Genomic DNA, 19641 nt, shown 5'->3' on the forward strand with positions numbered 1-19641 from the left:
TGTTCCTTCTATTGATGGACTGGCCCCATAGCTCAGAGGCAGAGTATTTGCCTTGCATCTCAAATCTTCCTGGTTCAGTTTCCAGCGTCTCCAACCAGGTATGAAAACCAATGATGGAGAGTCTCTGCCAGATAGATCAATCTCCCTCATCTTAATATATTGTATCCCTGCTGCAAGGTGCATCAAAGTGGAAAAACTGGGACATATGGTACCATACCTTTGGTGTAATTTCCAAAACCTACAGTAGGAGAACATCTCAGACTCCTGGTAAGAGCCCAGCAGTGTTTTACAGATTAACAGAGTTGGAAGGGACCTTGTAGGTCATCTAGTTGAACTCCCTGCCCAAGGAGACCCTACAGCATTTCTGACAGATGACAGGCCAGTCTCTTCTTGAAAGCTTCCAGTGATGAACTTCTGAAGGCAACTTCTGTTCCATGGGTTGACTGCTCTCCCTGTCAGTAAATTTCTCCTTATTTCCAGGTAGAATCCCTCCTTATTGAAGAGATGCTTTTCCTTTCCCCATAGGCTGCTGGTTGAAGAGATGTAAAGGAGGAATGCTGCAAAGGAATTGAGGTCCCATTCTACTTTGGGCATTAATTCTAACCTGTTTTGACTTCAATCTTGTCATCTTTGAGATAAGATGACACATAGCAGAGAGAAGACTATCCACCTTAAGCGTTAGATGAACTAGGGTTTTGACTCCAAAGAGATTCCTTGGTAGGGAAGATAACACCTCTGGAGATCAAGAAGTGATCCATTGTCCTAAATTATACATAATGAAGTATTTAGATTTACACGTAGTGATATATTTGGTAGCATTGTTATATATCTGTTCTATTGGCCTTACATTTCAGCTGGAATTACTGTTGTTATTTGAAGTCCAATGATTTAGACTAGAATAATAGAGTTGGAAGGGACTTTGGAGGTCTTCTATTTCAACCTGCTGCTTTTGCAGGAAACCCTATACCACTTCAGACAAATGGTTGTCCAATCTATTCTTTAAAATTTCCACTGTTGGAGCATTTACAACTTCTGGAGGCAAGTTGTTCCACTGATTAATTGTTCTCATTGTCTGGAAATTTCTCCTTATTTTTAGGTTGCTTCTTTCCTTGATTAGTTTCCATCCATTGCTTCTCGCCCTGCCCTCAGGTGCTTTGGAGAATAGCTTTTATAATAATTTAAAACAAACAAATAAATAAGCAAGCCACAGAGTTAACATATGCAAGCGTTTTTTGTAACCAAAAAATATTTTTACCTGAAGTCTTCCTATCGCCACCAGGCAATATTTACTGCCTTGTCCCACTTCAGCATCTTCTTCCGGTATGGTCATTCCTAAAATTATTTTCCCAAAACAATTGGTTGAAAAAAAAAAGTTAGAAGGATCAAAAAGAAAGATAGAAATTACAATGTCAACTGCATATAAAGAGAATTTGTATAAGATGCTCTACAGATGGCATTTGCCACCTGTGAAGATTGGCGAAGATGTTTAAAGATAAATCAGCTAAACGTTGGAAATGTCATCAGACAGCCGGCTCATATTATCATATGTGTAGAAGCTAAAAAATATTGGATAAAAATATGCACGTGGTTGGAAAAGATGATACAACAACATATTGACTTGAAACCTGAAATATTCCTGTTGGGGATCTTACCAGAAACTTATAGTGAAGAAAATGTATATTTGATTATTCATGTAATATCCATAGCTAGAATTGTATTTGCACAAAACTGGAAAAGTGAAGAGATTCCCACAGAGGAGAATATAATAAGAAAAATATTAGAATGTGCAGAAATGAATAGATTAACACTGGCAATTAAAGAGGAAGAAAAAATTGGTTATTATGCAATATGGGAAACATTTTATTGATGGTTAGAGGATAAATATAAAAATTAGAAATAAAAGTAGATAAATAAAATATAGAAAATAGTTAATAGAGCAAACTAAGAAGAGGATGTAAAGTATCAGATATTTAATGTATTGGTATTAAGCTAAGAATACATTAAATAATTAATATGATTGTAAACTTTAACTGTTATTGCACAAACATTTCTATTCAGACAACACACTATTTCATGGAAGATGGATTATTTGTACTAAAATTTAAAAAAAAGGATTAGAAAGTTGAGAGAGTTCTTGGGGAACTTTGAGAAAGTTCTTGGGGAACTGGGAAGACAAGATGGCCTGATTTGAGCAAAGTTTCTGGTACCAGTAAAAGCATTTTGAAGCTGTCCTGCTGTTAATAATTTTCATTATAGAGATGAAAAACATATTTCTGCTCCTTTTAGTCCTGAAACATTTTGGTTCTTAAACCCGTTTCTTCATAATTTGCTTTTTAATACTTTGTTTTTGTACACGGCCGATGCTAAACCAAGAAGATGTTTACAGACATTCCTATAAATGCAAAATAAGAATAAAAATAGAAAAGTGATAGGATCATCCAGATATTAGTCTTGTCATTTCAGCGCAGCTGTTTTTACTGTAAATCACCAACATATTGTATGATGTTGAAAAGAAACAGCTGCCGGGGGGGGGAGCAAGGAGTTTCATTGCACTTTGTTTTCAACCTTTTAATGGAATTTAATGCTATAAAAATGTTAAAAAACGAGGCAGGTCAGGATGCTGGTTTTTTAATGCCTTAGGGTTGCGTAAATACCTTTGATTGGTACATCAGCATAATCTCCCCAATGGCCTTCCAAATCTCTTAAGTAATCTGATTTCCCAAATTGAGTTTTGGGAAACTTCCTACAAATTCTTGAGCGAGTTATTTAAAGCCTTCCTTATTCCCTTGAGTATTTGGGATGCACATCATACAAGATTACTGAATCATTGGGAGAATAAATTTTGGCCTATTAGTCAGGATCAGGAGAAATGAAGCTCATGCTTTGACCAGATTGCAAGAATGGTCAGACAGGAGGCCTGGACTCTCACTGGTCACCTCACATTGCAAAGAACAAAGATGTACATTCAATTTTGCAGCTACTAAGATTGTTGGCCGAGCAGGTACAAAAATAGCCAGGGAAATAATTGAAGCCTTAACTGCAATAATTCGCTTAACAATCATGCGGGGAAAAAAAGGTCATAAAATGGGCCAGGACTCACTTAATAATTGCCTTGGATAACAACAGAAATATTGGACTCAATTGTGTTGTGTATAAGAAAGGTTTGACACTTAGTTATTAAGGATTGGCTTCTGGATAAGTAAGAAAATGATCATGATGCTAATGCCTACACCACTGGTAGCCTCCCATCGTCCAGTGCACAGAGTTGGCCTCCTCAGGGTACCGTCAGCCAGACAGTGTCGACTGGTGACCCCCCAGGGGAAGAGCCTTCTCTGTGGGAGTGCCTTCCCTCTGGAATGAGCTGCCCCCGGAGCTTCGTATAATCCCCGACCTCCGGTCCTTCCGACGCGCCCTAAAAAGTTGGCTTTTCCGGCAAGCCAGCCTGGCCTGAACAAAACAAATCAAAGTATTGATTATTGTTAATTTTAATTTGAATTCTTTTTAAAAAAATGTGTCATTGTTAATTTTAATTGGGTTTCGGGATATCCTATTTAATTTCTTTTTAACTTTTGTAGTATGTGTTTCTTTTAATGTTGTACGCTGCCCTGAGTCCTTGGGAGAAAGGCGGCATATAAATCGAATAAACCTCAACCTCAGCATTAATTACAAAAACTTTACAGTTGTCAAAGTGCTGCCCCCAAAATTAAGCCAAAGCTTTAAAGAAAAGAAATGTCTTAATCTCTGGTGGAGAGCCAAGAAAGAGATGAGAAAGAGGAATGCCCTCTCCAAGGTGCTACTGGCCTTCTAGCCCATGCCACAGTTGGATTGGCATGCTTCAAATGCATCCACTGGGCATTATGAGCCCATTGGTGTGGGCTGCAGAGAAAGACAGCTACCATTTTGCTACAGCACCCGGAAAAGCAGCCTAGGAACACAATAGCAATAGCAATAGCAGTAGACTTATATACCGCTTCATAGGCCTTTCAGGCCTCTCTAAGCGGTTTACAGAGAGTCAGCCTCTTGCCCCCAACAATCTGGGTCCTCATTTTACCCACCTCGGAAGGATGGAAGGCTGAGTCAACCCTGAGCCGGTGAGATTTGAACCGCTGACCTGCTGATCTAGCAGTAGCCTGCAGTGCTGCATTTAACCACTGCGCCACCTTGGCTCTTGGAGGTTTACCTGCCCTTTCCATAATACGAGTTCCATTTTCTTCTTCTCGGATGAGCTGTGAGAATTAATTAATTAATTACATGCCGGTAGCCCAGTGTTTTTCAACCACTGTGCCGCGGCACACTAGTGTGCCGTGACATACTGTAAGGTGTGCCGTGGGAAAAACACTTTAAATATAGTCAATATAGGCACAGAGTTAAATTTTTTAAACATTTTCTAATGGTGGTGTGCCTCGTGATTTTTTTCATGAAAAAAGTGTGCCTTTGCACAAAAAAGGTTGAAAAACACTGCGGTAGCCTATCAGGGCTCATATACTGAACAGGATGAGACCAGATCTGAGTTTGTGAGGACATTCTGGATTTGATCTGAGTTTGTGAGGAAGCATGAAAGCCAACAAGGAAGGAAACAAGGAAACAAGGAAGGAAGGAAGGAAGGAAGGAAGGAAGGAAGGAAGGAAGGAAGGAAGGAAACAAGGAAAAGAAAGAAAAACGAAAGAATTTTTTGTATCATCAACATTCTGATTAATGTGGGTATCAACTGTGGAAGACGTGCACCAATGTGCAGTTTGGAGAGGAACATCTGTCCTCCTTCGATTCCTGCAGGCATGCACATCAAGCTACAGCGTGCCTTTCTAGCAAATATTTTCGCTCCATTGTTATGCAGTGAACAAATATGATTAAGAGGGGGGGGGGAAAACCCATCATATGGACTCCATAAAAATTCATTTCCTTCTCAGAAATATGAGATCCCTTAATTGAAATACGGAGCAGGGGGAGGGGGAGGCAAGCGGTTGTTTAAATAAAATTAAATTGGTAAACTTACATACCAAGCAGTGGGAAAAGCGCATTTCATTGGTGCAATTCATGGGCTGGGTTAATGCAGTGCTTTGGAGGACTTAAGGCACTCAGTAAATTGGCTGCAAAGTATATGGACAAAAATTTGAGGATAGAATTTAAACAGATCATTTTATCTACTAATGTCCCAGCATTAGTAGATAAATAAATTTTGTAATTTATTGTCATGTACATTACTGATCAACCACATTCAATCTATTTCTAGTTTTTCATTACAATCTCTCATGTTCTATTCACTAGAGCCACATACAGTTCTTAGAGCCAGTTTTTTTTCTTTCGTGTCTAGATCAAACTTTATAAACTGCTAGAATGGCTTTATCTTGGGTTTATCATTGGCCCAAAACAAATCATCATCGGTACATGCTTCTGGTAGTAAGCAACATCACAGTCAGTGATTGGTCTCATGGACAACAATACACCCAGACCCAGGACACTCATCTGATCCTCAGTCCCAGCTGATCTTTATACAATACAATACAATACAATACAATACAATACAATACAATACAATACAATACAATACAATACAATAGCAGAGTTGGAAGGGACCTTGGAAGTCTTCTAGTCCAACCCCCTGCCTAGGCAGGAAACCCTATACCGTTTCAGACAAATGGCTATCCAACATCTTCTTAAAGACTTCCAGTATTGGGGCATTCACAACTTCCCGGAGGCAAGCTGTTCCACTGATAGATTGTTCTAACTGTCAGGAAATTTCTCCTTAATTCTAAGTTGCTTCTCTCCTTGAATAGTTTCCACCCATTGCTTCTTGTTCTACCCTCAGGTGTGTTGGAAAATAGTTTGACTCCCTCTTCTTTGTGGCAATCCCTGAGATATTGGAACACTGCTATCATGTCTCCCCTAGTCCTTCTTTCTATTAAACTAAACGTACCCAGTTCCTGCAACTGTTCTTCATATGTTTTAGTCTCCAGTTCCCTAATCATCTTTGTTGCTCTTCTCTGCACTCTTTCTAGAGTCTCCACATCTTTTCTACATCGTGGCAACCAAAACTGAATGCAGTATTCCAAGTGTGGCCTTAACAAGGCATTATAAAGTGGTATTAACCCTTCACGGGATCTTGATTCTATCCCTCTGTTGATGCAGCCTAGAACTGTGTTGGCTTTTTTGGCAGCTGCTGCACACGGCTGGCTCATATTTAAATGGTTGTTCACTAGGACTCCAAGATCCCTTTCACAGTTACTACTGTTATCAGTTAGAAAAAACAAGATGTCAACCATTGTAAAGCTGAAAACTGCTAATATGTTTATTTCCAGCCTGGCTCTAGAACAGGGGTGTCAAAATCGCATCGTCACAGCAGTGTCACATGATTTATTGTGACTTCCCCCCATTTCACTAAACTGGGCGTGGCCAATGCATGACGCATGACTATGAGTTTGACAGCTCTGCACTAGAAGATGAAAATGCTGGGTGACTGCATTCAATTTGCAGGATGAAACATCTGCATGCAAACCAGAAAGCTGGTTTCAAGATCTCCACTTCATAAAGAGTCATCCAGCCTGTCACAAAGTTACTGTTTGAAAGACAACTGGACTTAGTTAGACTAGAATAGAATAACAGAGTTGGAAGGGACCTTGGAGGTCTTCTAGTCCACCCCGCCCCCCTGTTTAGGCAGGAAACTCTATAGCATTTCAAACAAATGGCTATCCAACATCTTCTTAAAGACTTCTAGTGTTGGGGCATTCACAACTTCTGGAGGCAAGTTGTCCCACGGATTAATTGTTCTCACTGTCAGGAAATTTCTCCTCAGTTCTAAGTTGCTTCTCTCCTTGATTAATTTCCACCCATTGCTTCTTGTCCTGTCCTCAGGTGCTTTGGAGAATAGCTTTGACTCCCTCTTCTTTGTAGCAACCCCTGAGATATTGGAACATTGCTATCATGTCTCCCCTAGTCCCTCTTTTCATTAAACTAGACATACCCAGTTCCTGCAACTGTTCCTCATATGTTTTAGCCTCCTGTTCCAGTTGTTTCTTTCTTTGAAAATGTTTTGCTTCTCATCCAAGAAGATACCAGAAGTGGTAAGGCCCTCTTGGGACAATCTTGACTTGGATGATTGAGAATCTCCATAGACAATCATCCAAATGAAATATGGAAGGGAAAGGAAAGGGGCATCAGGAACATGCTGAAATCATCCAACCCACCATTCATATCTTGATGGTAGACTGAGTAGCAGACGTACAGATCATTTGTACACCGCCTTCTCCGCCGTAATGAAATATTTTGCACTTAAAACCTAGCCATTATTTCTAAAGATGCCTTTAGGACTATCCATTAGCAGATGCAAATGTTACACAAAACCAGCATCCTTTTTTCCCCCACAGCATTGCTGTTTTTGGCAGGGAGTCATCAGCCACTCTCCAATTTAGGCACTGCGTGTCCCAAATTACTTATACAACCTTGAAAAATGTGGTGCTTTTTCTTGCAAAAGGCAGTTGGGGAGGATGATGTAATTGAGAGATGGTTCCGGAAAGGCCTTGCCTTCTATTTATGAGGGAAAACTTTCAGCCTCCTCTCAGCATGGATGAGAGAGAGGCTAAAAACATCTTCTTAATGGCCTTCTGAGAGAGAGAAAAAAGATGAAACTAGCATCCTTTATTTACTGGTGGGTAGGAACGTGGTGGCTTAATGGCTAAGATGCTGAGCTTGTTGATCTGAAGGTGGGCAGTTCAGCGGTTCGAATCCATAGTGCTGTGTAATGCAGTGGTAGTCAACCTGGTCCCTACCGCCCACTAGTGGGCGTTCCAGCTTTCATGGTGGGCGGTAGGGGTTTGCTGTAACTCTGCTTTATAAATTTTATAAAGTAAAGATACTTCCCTACTTTATAAATCACCATTAATATGGAACGGGTTGGCGGTTAGAAAATTTTACTACTAACAGAGATACAAAAGTGGGTGGTAGGTATAAAAAGGTTGACTACCCCTGGTGTAACGGATTGAGCTCCCATTATTTGTCCCAGCTTCTGCCAACCTAGCAGTTTGAAAGCACGTAAAAATGCAAGTAGAAAAATAGGAACCCCCTTTGGTGGGAAGGGAACAGCGCTCCATGTGCCCTCAGCATTTAATCATGCTGGCCACATGACTACGGAGACGTCTATGGACAGCGCTGGCTCTTCGCCTTTGAAACGGAGATGAGCACCGCCCAGTAGAGTCAGGAACGACTAGCACAGATGTGCGAGGGGAACCTTTATCATTTATTTCCTGGGGGAACAAAGATCCTGGTGTGCCTAACCTCAGGAAGGAGACAAAAGGAACGGAAAAACAACTCTCCACCCCAACCCCTGATGTGGAGGAGGATAAAAAAATTCTTCCTTTGTTCCGTGAACAAACTCTTATGAACTGCAACAACAGAGCTGAACAGCTGAGTGTGTAACTCAGATGAATCTGACACAACGAGATCTGTTTTTTATTTTATTTGGAGACATCTGTTTGGTGCTATATAATAAAAGAGCATAGGACTGCGTGGAATGTTTGGCAGGGATGGGGTTGTTTTTTAGTATTAAAGAAAGGACAGAAATAAAGTCATACTGAGTTTCCGAGAGGTCAGCTCCACGGCTTCCAAGTTTGGATGCAAGCGAGCCTTGCTTTCATGAAACAAAATCCTCCTTGGGGTCTTGTTTAGAAGGCCGAATGGCTTCTACCAAGCCACCCACACCTGTGATTTTCTCCTTCCGCTTGTAAATCCTAGTGCAGGGGTCAGCAACGTTAAACACTCAAAGAGCCATTTGGACCTGTCTCCCACAGAAAAGAAAACACTGGGAGCCACAAAACTCTTTTGACGTCTAAAATGAAGATAACACTGCATGTATCAGCCTACCAAGGGTAAAAAAAAAATGCAATAAATTGTTTGCCAGCGGGTGTCACACACTGGCGGTTGTGACGCATATTTTGAGCAATGGGGAGCCACAGCAGAGGGATGAAAGAGCCACTTGCGGCTCCAGAGCTATGGGTTCCCAACCCCTATCCTACTGGTTTATTCTGGCCATAGCCAAAATATTTAGTGATAGCTCTTCAATTTCTTTCAGGACCCAGAAGATCATTCAGATAAATTCTTGACCCAGCCTTTATCTGACTGATTGGGGAAGCCTGGAATGGCTTCCATAACAATAGGGTGCAATTCTCCCATCTGGATGAAACAAACAAAAAAAGAGAGAGAGAAAGGTATAGAAGAGCTGGCAAAGATTGGAGATTTGTATTTTCTTCTCATTATGATAGCTTTTTTTTAATTTGAAAAGATAGTTTTTGCTGTCCTTTAGAGCCAATTTAGATCAGTGTTTCTCAACCTTGGCAACTTGAAGATGTCCGGACTTCAACTCCCAGAATTCCCCAGCCAGCGAATGCTGGCTGGGGAATTCTGGGAGTTGAAGTCCGGACATCTTCAAGTTGCCAAGGTTGAGAAACACTGATTTAGATATTTAGAACTTAATCTACATATTGCATTCTGACTGGGGGCAGACTAGGCAGATACCCATCTCCTATCTCATGTTCCTAAGATTATAAAATAAGAATGGAGATAGAAGAAACATGGGGAGGAGGTTAGAAAAGCAGAGCAGGACAGAAAAGGGAGCAAAAGTTCTCATGGAATGAGAATGCAAAAATGCTGATCGGCTGAACAAGGACTTTTATGAAAAGCTGAGAAAACTGTGGCTGTCAGATATTGCTCAACTACAATTCCCAAAGGCCTGTGGCGAGGGGTACAGAGAATTACGGTTCAGCAACTTTCAGAGGGCCTTAGATTCCCCATCACTGTTTTTTAAATTATTAGGTCAGAAATAAAATCAGACAGGACTAAGAGAGTGGCAGATTCCAAAGCAAAAATTTGCTATTACACGGACGTCCATTGGACGCCGTCTCCGCTACCTTCTTAGTTAAGATGACCAGGCTGTAATCCTGTGAGACAGATGCACTGGATAAAATTTAGAAAAAAATAGAACAAGTATTTTCCACGTCATAGTTCGCCATATAGAAATCGATCGATCTAAATTGTCAAGAATGATAAAAGCTGGCTTGCTCCCAATCTGACCGCTTGCCCACACCCTAGATCATATTCTCCACTCTGGTGGAAAATCTGAGGTAAAACGTGCTTCCCATTTTCAATGGGAAGATTTGTGGCTTGGATCTGGGACAATTTGCATGAAAAGCATGTGCTATACTACTGGGATACTGGCCATTCCTTTGCCATGTCTTTGAACTAAATAATGAGCAACTATATTCCAGAGTATGTTGTTGTAAGTTGCGAAGTCGTGCCCGACCCATCACGACCCCATGGGCAATGTTCCTCCAGGACTTCCTATCCTTTACCATCCTCTGGAGTCCATTTAAGCTCATGCCAACTGCTTCGATGACTCCTTCCAGCCACCTCATTCTCTGTTGTCCCCTTCCTCTTTTCCCCTTAGTCTTTCCCAGCTCTTCTCCAGTGAGTTCTTCCTTCTCATTGTGTGGCCAAAGTATTTGAGTTTATCTTCAGGATCTGGCCTTTTGAAGAGCAGTCAGGATTCATCTCCTCTAGGACTGACCGGTTTGATCATCTTGCAATCCAAGGGACTCACAGGAGTCTTCTCCAGCACCAGAGTTCAAAGGCCTCAATTCTTTGGCGCTCAGCCTTCCTTATGGTCCAACTTTCACAGCCATCACATCACAAACTAGGAAAACCATAGGCTTGACTATACACACTTTTGTTGGCAGGGTTAACAATTCCAGAGCATGCAAATAGAAAAAAAAATCTTCATAGTCATAGTTTATACTAACAGCCTCAATGATACAAACCAGATACTCAGATACTGGAGGATCATTTTGAGTTCTACAGTTTTCCGGGATCAACCGAGAACCTACTAAGTTATCAGTTTCACCACTCAATATGGGTTGTACCAAAAGCTCTCTCAAAGCAGACAGAATCCAAAGATTTGCTGTTTCCTCGGGACCTGATCTTAACAGCCATAATTCCATTATAGGGTAGAGGAATTTGAACAAATTCAATTTCCCCAAGTTAACAATATTTCTTGTGTGCTGGGTCTACTGTTTATACAAGCGACTGCTGGGGATGCCTCTGTCTCTCCCTAAAAGTTATAGGTCCAAAATTAAGCTTCACTATGAATTATGCTAAAATTGAGGGCCTACATCACAGTCCACGATAAATAAATAAGATATATTTAAAAAGAGAACAAAATGGCAAATACTTATTTAACTGGTTTGAAAGGGAACTCATTTGTGCATAGCAAACCATGATGGATAAATTCTTTTTTTTTTAATACTGAGCTACTGACATGGTTTCTACCACCAAACATCAACTGGAAGACCTCCTACGGACCTAGATATTCCACACAATAGGATGAGTGAAAATGGCAGAGGCTGGTTAAGAACAGAAACGATAGAATAATAGAGTTCGAAGGAACCTTGGAGATCTTCTAATCCAACCCCTTGCTTAGGCAGGAAATCTTAAACCATTTCAGACAAATTGTTATCCAATTTCTTCTTAAAAACCTTCAGTGTTGGAGCATTCACAACTTCTGGAGGCAAGTTGTTCCACTGATTAATTGTCAGGAGATTTCTCCTTAGTTTAAGTTGTTTCTCTCCTTGATGAGTTTCTACCAAAGATGTCTCCGCGGTCATGTAGCCAGCATGACTAAATGCTGAAGGCGCATGGAACACTTGTTACCTGCCCACCAAAGGTGGTTCCTATTTTTTCCACTTGCATTCTTACATGCTTTTGAACTGCTAGGTTGGCAGAAGCTGGGACAAGTAACGGGAGCTCACTCCATTATGCGGCGCTAGGGATTTGAACCACTGAACTGCCGACCTTCTGATCGACAAGCTCAGTGTCTTAGCCACTGAGCCAATTTCCCATGATTCCCTGCAAGGCACCCAGTTGAGAAAGGCCAGCATGAATAATAAGCTTCTAAGATGGAAAAGAGCCATTCATGTAATTATTCGTCACTGTTGAGATAAGCAAGTGTTCTTACGCTTCTGTGGAACCTTTCCTGTCTTCCAATTATTTTGTTGATTCTTTCACGATGGAGTTGAAATGTATTTGTTTTTCATGACCCTTACGAGACAACTGAAAATGCCAAGGAAGAATTCACTCTCCCCCCCCCACCCTCTACATTTTTTCCATTGTTGAAGGGTACAGAGCGGCCATAAGAAGCCAATTAGGCTAAGCCATAATTCAAAAGGCTCCTAAAAGGCCCAAAGAATGCAGGGTGTGCTACATCCTTACACGCATTCAACAAATACGCATGCACACACATTGCTTAAAGGCCTTGGCTCCGTTGACATTCTATTCACTATATTCACTACTACATCTGATGAAGCTCATCACTCAGACCTCTTGGGAGAAATCCCTTAAAACAAATATACGCACAATTAAAATGTAAACTTTTCGTTTTCCAGAAATGTTTGAAATACTTTGAAGTTTCTTTCTTTCTTTCGGAAAGATGGGGAAACGCTTTAGAAAGCAGCTGTTTGCCATTATGTATGGTCCATCTCTGAACCTAAAAAAAAAAAACAGCCCACAGAAAAACAAAAATATGGCTGTGCCATGGTTATGTGCAGGCAACCAACTTTCCCCATTTTTCTTAGAAGGAATTGCAAGCAGTGTCCAACGGATGAGCAAAGTTGAGCAAAGTTTTCTGTTGCTAAGGGAGAAATAGTGGCGAGTTTTGCCTTGTTTTATGACTTTTTCGGCTACAGCTCTTAAGTGAATCACTGTAGTCGGTAAAATTAGTAAGATGTGAAAGTAATTTCTGGATGGACTTTGCTTTTCGAAAGGTTGCAAAAGGTGATCCACTGCAACCATCACAAATGTGAGTGATTTGCAGGAAGAAGCTAAGATCAATGCAGAGATGTTATTAACCTCTTTTTTTATTTCTTTTTTCTCAATATATTTTAGTCGGGGGGGAGGGAGGTGGGGTGTTGGGGGGGAGGGGGAGGGGAGGGGGGATATATACCATGTGTTATATTTCAATGTAATGCGACTTCACACGTATACTGTTTCTCTTTAATTTCTCTGTAAAAATAGGACAAGTTGAGTACATTGACATATAGTGGAAATACACCAGGGGGAGGAGGAGTGGGATAGAAGAAAGATGGGTAGAGAGGGCGGGAGAGAGGATGGGAGGGAGGGTGAGAAGGAAGGGAGGGAGGGGATCAGGAGAGAGGAGTGGTAGAGGGGGAGGGGAAGTAGGGTAGAGGGGAATGATGGAGGGAAGATAGAAAGTTGGAGGGAAGAGGTGTATGGAGAGTGGAAGAGGTATATTGGATTTCTATTTTTTGGGGTATTGTTGACAAGAGGAATTGCTGTGATTATTGTTTAATGTTGTATGGCCCCGGCTATGCACAGTATATATGTGAGTGCATGAAAATGAAAAAATGGAAAATAAAAACCTTTTCACTATAAAAAACAAACAAACAAACAAATGTGAGTGATTTGCCAGACATCTGAATTTTGACCAGGTGACCACAGGGATGTTGCAGTGGTTATGTGTGAAAAATAGCAATAGCAATAACACTTAGACTTATATACCGCTTTACAGCCCTCTCTAAGAGGTTTACAGAGACAGCCTGTTTCCCCCAACAATCCGGGTCCTCATTTTACCCACCTCAGAAGGATGGAAGGCTGAGTCAACCTTGAGCCTGGTGAGATTCGAACTGCCAAATTGCAGGCAGCCGGCAGGCAGCAGAGACATATTGCTACACTGCTTGCTTGCTTCCTTAATTTCTTACAATTGTATGGGGCTTGATGGCTGATTTCTGGGAATAATACTTAGCAACATCAATAACACTTAGACTTATATACCGCTTCATAGTGCTTTGCAGCTGTCTCTAAGCAGTTTATAGAGTCAGCAAAATATCCCCAACAACCTGGCTCCTCATTTTACCAACCTCAGAAGAATGGAAGACTTGAGTTTAACCTTGAGCCAGTAAGAATCGAACTGCTGGCAGTCTGCAGAATTAGCCTGCAGTACTGCACTCTAACCATTGCACCACCACAGCTCCTGGTCATAAGTCACTTTTTTCAGTGCTGTTGTAACTTTGTACGGTCACTAAATGAACTGTTATAAGTCGAGGACTACCTGTATATGCAGCGACGCATGGCTATGACATTGAACTCCTAATGTAACCTACCGATTCCATGCTTTCTAGCTCTTCCAAGCAGCCTTTTTTTAAAAAAAAGTAAATAAAGAGAAAGTCTAAAATTTAATGCTTAAATAACCTCTTCAAGGGAAAGTTAGGAGTTGGCAAGTGAAGGACCTGGGAACCTATCCCTTCTCAAAAAGGACTTCACAAAATTAAATTACCGTAATGCAATTTCAAACATTTGCAATTCAGAAGATTTCTAAGATAACAGAAAACTAGGCCATCTCTCAAAAGACATTGTGAACAGTTGGGAATTTTTCACAAGATTACGGGGTTTTCATACAAGATATTTTGGTCATGAAAGGTGAGGGAAGAATTTAACAATTCTTCCCAATTTAGCAATAGCCCTTCGACTTATATACCGCTTCACAGGGCTTTACAGCCCTCTCTAAGCAGGGCTTACAGAGTCAACATTTCAGCCTCAACAATCTGGGTCCTCATTTTATTGATCTTGCAATGATGGAAGGCTGAGTCAACCTTGAACTAGCAAGAATCGAACTGCTGGCAGTCGGCAGAATTAGCCTGCAATACTGCAGTCGAACCACTGTGCCACTGTGGCACTTTTCTGCATTCTGCATCTGTAATAGTCCAGTTGTAAATACTTATGATATAACCACATTTGGAAAGATTGACTCAACTTTGCACTTGCTGACATATTCACATTCTGTAACAAGCAGTGGCCACAAAAGCTTAAAAACTCCCACCTCATTCTAAATGGTAACCTCAGCAAAATTCTCTTCCGAATGAAGGCGGAGATACATGCCCCAGGATAATGTTGCAAGATCCAATCTGGGTGGGTCACCGGAACCAGAGTTCTTGTCTTCCGATCTTTCAGATTCGTGCTGGAGCCCATCCTCAACAAATTTCTCACTAGCAGAGTGTGTGCTCTGAGCTATTCTGTGTGTGATATGTCAACTTGCAAAGCATCCTTGGTCTGCTCTCGAGTTGCCATAGGCAAGGGGGATGGGGAACTGATGACGCAGCATGGCAGCCACAAACAGAAGCACATTCCAGGCACATCTTTCTCAAGGCTGTCTCCCAGGATACCCACAGCAGCCGGAGGGGCATGATCTCTACAGCCAGCGAAAGTGCTCCATTGGAGAATGTGATTTATGACACACCCTGGTGGGAGGGGGGAAAGGGTCATAATTGGGTTGTAAATTATGTGGGGTCAGGGTTGGCTTCCCTTGGGTATGTGCCGACATGTTGCTCCTAATAAATAACTGGATTTCTTTTGACCCTTGGCACGAGACTCATGGCTTTAATTAGGGCATCTGTCGGAATCCGGACATGGTATTTATATGGTGCCTGGTTGTGTGTGGCTCATAGCTGGCCACTAATATCCCAATCAACAACTAAAAACCCACACACAACCAGGTACCACACAAATAATGCATGTGCATAGAATAGCCCCAAGCACACATTCAGAATGAATCTGAAAGCTTGGAAAACTAGACCTATAGCCCTATTCTGCAAAATCCTTTCTCCCCTGAACACAACATACCCTATTTTTCGGAGTATAAGACGCACCCTTTTACTCCAAAAAAGAAGGTGAAAATCTGGGTGCGTCTTATACTCTGAATGTAGCTGCCTGGGTCGACTGGAAAAGGGGCAGGTGAAGCGGGTGCTGCAGAGATCATGATGGCTGGAAAGGAGAGAGGTTTTGCTTTTGGGGCTCCTGCTCGGCTCGGCTCCCGGGAGGGCTTAGGTGGTGGTGGTGGCAGTGCAGAGGTGGGTTCCTACCAGTTCACACCTATTCGGTAGAACCGGTTCGTCAAATCTACCGAACCGGTTAGAAGAGGTTCCACCAGTGGACCCGAAAAGCAGGCCACACCTACAGAAGAGGTTCCAAAATTTTTTGAAACCCACCCCTGGTCCTTGGATATGATTATTCTACACTATCATGCTCCTATTTATAAAACTCAGGGCCTCTGTGAAAGGTAAGGATGACTACTGCGTTTGTGGTGCAATCAGAACATTGCGTGTGTTGAAGTTGTTTTAACGCAAACCAAAGATGCCTTTTAAAAAACAAGTTTACATCATATTCTTATGCATGCCAGTGCTGTGTGTGAGGTAATTTAAGGTGGTCCTGACAAGTGTCGTCGGCATCTTCATATCCGGTCACATGGGCGGCAAGCCACTCCCACAAAGGAGGCCACACCCACAGAGTAGGTTCGAACAATTTTTGAAACCCACCACTGTGGCAGTGCAATAGCAGTAGACTTATATACCGCTTCATAGGCCTTTCAGGTCTCTCTAAGCGGTTTACAGAGAGTCAGCATATTGCCCCCAACAATCTGGGTCCTCATTTTACCCACCTCGGAAGGATGGAAGGCTGAGTCAACCCTGAGCCGGTGAGATTTGAACCGCTGACCTGCTGATCTAGCAGTAGCCTGCAGTGCTGCATTTAACCACTGCGCCACCTTGGCAGCGGTTCCTTACATTGCTGGGGAGTAAAGTCATTGTGGCCATTGTCTCCCCTGAGCTGCCCGCCGAATCTTTGAGGCACCTTTCACTTGCAGAAGGAGGAGGAGGGCAGAGTATACCAAAGCATCTGAGTAACTGGGGAAGAGAGCTGTGCTTGGAACCTGCTGAAAACTGCCGCCTGAAAATCACAGCTTTCTTTCCCACTTACTCAGAGGTTTTGGTTTAAGGAGGCACTGCTTTAAGCTGCCCACCTCCTCCTACAAACAAAAGGTGCCTCAGAGATGCTAGATTTCTCAGAACGCCAGATTGGGAAGTTAAAAACCTGGAATGGGATACAATCAAGCTTTGATTCAAAGGCTTTGGCTCCTGAGATCACTGCACTGCCACCCGAAAATGATATTACCGTGATCTCTGTTGCCTGGAATCGCCCAAGAAGGGGCAGGTAAAGCTGGCGCTGCAGAGATCGTGGTACCAGCATTTTGGGAGGGCAACACAATGATCTCAGGAGCCAAAGGCTTTGAATCAAGCTTGATTGTACCCCATTTCAGGTTTTTAACTTCCCAATCTAGCATTTTCTCCACCCCCCAATCTCTCCGGATCTGCTTATTGCGATTGCTACAGAGGTGGGTTCCTACCAGTTCACACCTATTCGGTAGAACCGGTTTGTCAAATCTACCGAACCGGTTAGAAGAGGTTCCACCAGTGGACCCGGAAAGCAGGCCACACCTACAGAAGAGGTTCCAAAATTTTTGGAAACCCACCACTGGTCCTTGGATATGATTATTCTACACTATCATGCTCCTATTTATAAAACTCAGTGCCTCTGTGAAAGGTAAGGATGACTACTGCGTTTGTGGTGCAATCAGAACATTGTGTGTGTTGAAGTTGTTTTAACGCAAACCAAAGATGCCTTTTAAAAAACAAGTTTACATCATATTCTTATGCATGCCAGTGCTGTGTGTGAGGTAATTTAAGGTGGTTCTGACAAGTGTCCTCGGCATCTTCATATCCGGTCACAGGGGCGGCAAGCCACTCCCATCCGGTCACATGGGCAGCAAGCCACTCCCATCCGGTCACATGGGCAGCAAGCCACTCCCACAAAGGAGGCCACACCCACAGAGTAGGTTCGAACAATTTTTGAAACCCACCACTGGATTGCTACTATTGTGCCCAGTTACCGTATCTCTTTGCTGCATGGCAGATCCAGGTGGATTGGGGGAGTGAGGTGGAGGAAGGGAAGAGAAACAATCTCCTCATCATTAGTCCTGCCCTGCCATGGGACGGGTAGAGAAAAGTGGATTTGAGATTGAGAAAAGCCTTACCCTTTAGGAAGATCGGGCCCCCATGTGTCACATTTTTGCCCTCCCCACCAAAAAACAGAGTGTAGAGTGCTCCTGGGGACCAGGGAGGGCAAAAACTTTTTTTAAAAATTTACCTCCTCAAAATCTTGGTGCGTCTTATACTCTGGTGCACCTTTAACACTCTGAAAAATACGGTAATAATTCTTTTCAGACGTCTGCAAGAGCTGCACTACAATATATGACCCACAAGGAATACCTACAGCTCTACAATAAGTTCAACCACACTAAGACACACTCTTTAGTAGGATGGGACACGGTGATATTTGCAACCCCAAAGAAATAAAACCACCATTGCTTTAAGCCGGTAACACATCCAAATGTCAACAACCAAAGATAACTCCTGTCCCGATTCATATCAGCAGGGGCTGTCAGAGAGAAAAGACATTCTTCAGCAGATCCAAGAAATAAGGTCAGCCAAACCATCTCTTGACAACATTGGACACAATCCCCTCTTCGGTTTCCAACTGTTTCCCACATTTTCCCGTATGTAAATATCCCCGTGTGTGATATTAAGTTACAGCATGTTTAGAGTACAGTGCAATGGGCCAAGAAAAAAAAATATATATTCCCAGAAGACCTCATTCAAAACAGAAATGCTTTACTGAACAACTGGAGGGTGTGGTAGCTTATGTATAGGGTTTTTTTAAAAAAATAAATAAATCAGATTTTCTTCTCTCTGGAAAAAAATTCTTTCGAAATTCTCCTAGGTTCAGAATTGGTCATCAGGAAAAAAAAAAGATTATTGTGGAAGAAAAATGTGTAAAAACTTCTGGGGTTTTAAGAGTTAGTCTTTTTTTATATAGTTGCTAGCTGTGGACCTGAGGAATTGTAGAGCAGGAGATGTGCTGTGTTGCCTCTCCTAGCAAAATTTGTAGAAATTTGTAGAAATTTGCTAAGGGTCTTCATTTCTTGAGATAAAAAGTACTTGAATTTAGTGTGTATTGATGACCTTGGCATGTAGGCATGGAATTCTGACTCATGTTCTTTCACCCGATGACATACAATTAAAAACAGATATTGTGAATGCTGATTTCCCTGCAGGGAAGTCATATAGAATGTGATTCAAAGCCCTGGGATTCTAAAATTTTGAAATTTTGAACCCTGAGGTCTATTCTTTGTTCCAAGAAAGAATGAATGAAAGAAAGAAAGAGGGAGAGAAGGAGAGAGAAGGAGAAAATGAAGGAAGAAAGAGAGAGAGAAAGAGATAGAAAGAGAGAGGGAGGGAGAGAAAGAAGGAAGGAATAGAGAAAGAGAGAGAGAGAGAGAAAGAGAGGGGGAAGAGCACAGGAAGGAAGGAGGGAGGGAGGGTGGAAGGAAGGAAGGACGGATGGAAGGAAAGGAGGAAAGAAGGAAAGAACCTTGGCCAAGAATCTCTAATCATAAATGAGTTTCCATGCATCTCTTGTTCACTACTGGAAACAATTCAAAGCAAAAATATCCATACAGAAGGTTTTATACTCTGCTTTATCTATTTTACCTGCTGGCGGCCATGCCTTGATGTATCCAGTGCAGTGTACCACAGCATATTGTGCCTCTCCTTCCTTCACTGGGCCCAGGCCGTTTCTAAACAGAAAGCAGAGTAAAGAAATAACCACGTTTGTTCTTCAATCAAGACAATCCTTCAAATGTATTACCACCACTCTCTGAATCCTCTTTTCATAGTTCAATCAGAGTGACTCCCTTTG

The 19641-nt window shown here is 42.0% G+C and overlaps 1 protein-coding gene across 1 annotated transcript in view; it reads right to left on the reverse strand.

The window, feature by feature from the left end:
- ARNT2 (aryl hydrocarbon receptor nuclear translocator 2) overlaps window positions 1-19641 on the reverse strand; it is a 129986-nt gene that overhangs the window by 35074 nt on the left and 75271 nt on the right. Inside the window, exons 8-9 of the mRNA XM_087704276.1 lie at window positions 19434-19519; window positions 1256-1332 (exon numbers count right to left, since the gene is read on the reverse strand). Coding sequence (XP_087560402.1) covers window positions 1256-1332; window positions 19434-19519 — 163 coding nt within the window. The remainder of the gene's footprint in view (window positions 1-1255; window positions 1333-19433; window positions 19520-19641) is intronic.

Source organism: Thamnophis sirtalis, unplaced genomic scaffold, assembly GCF_051295495.1.
Source record: "Thamnophis sirtalis isolate CommonGarterSnake01/CBP01778 unplaced genomic scaffold, rThaSir2_p1.2 scaffold_2, whole genome shotgun sequence".
NCBI lineage: Eukaryota > Metazoa > Chordata > Lepidosauria > Squamata > Natricidae > Thamnophis > Thamnophis sirtalis.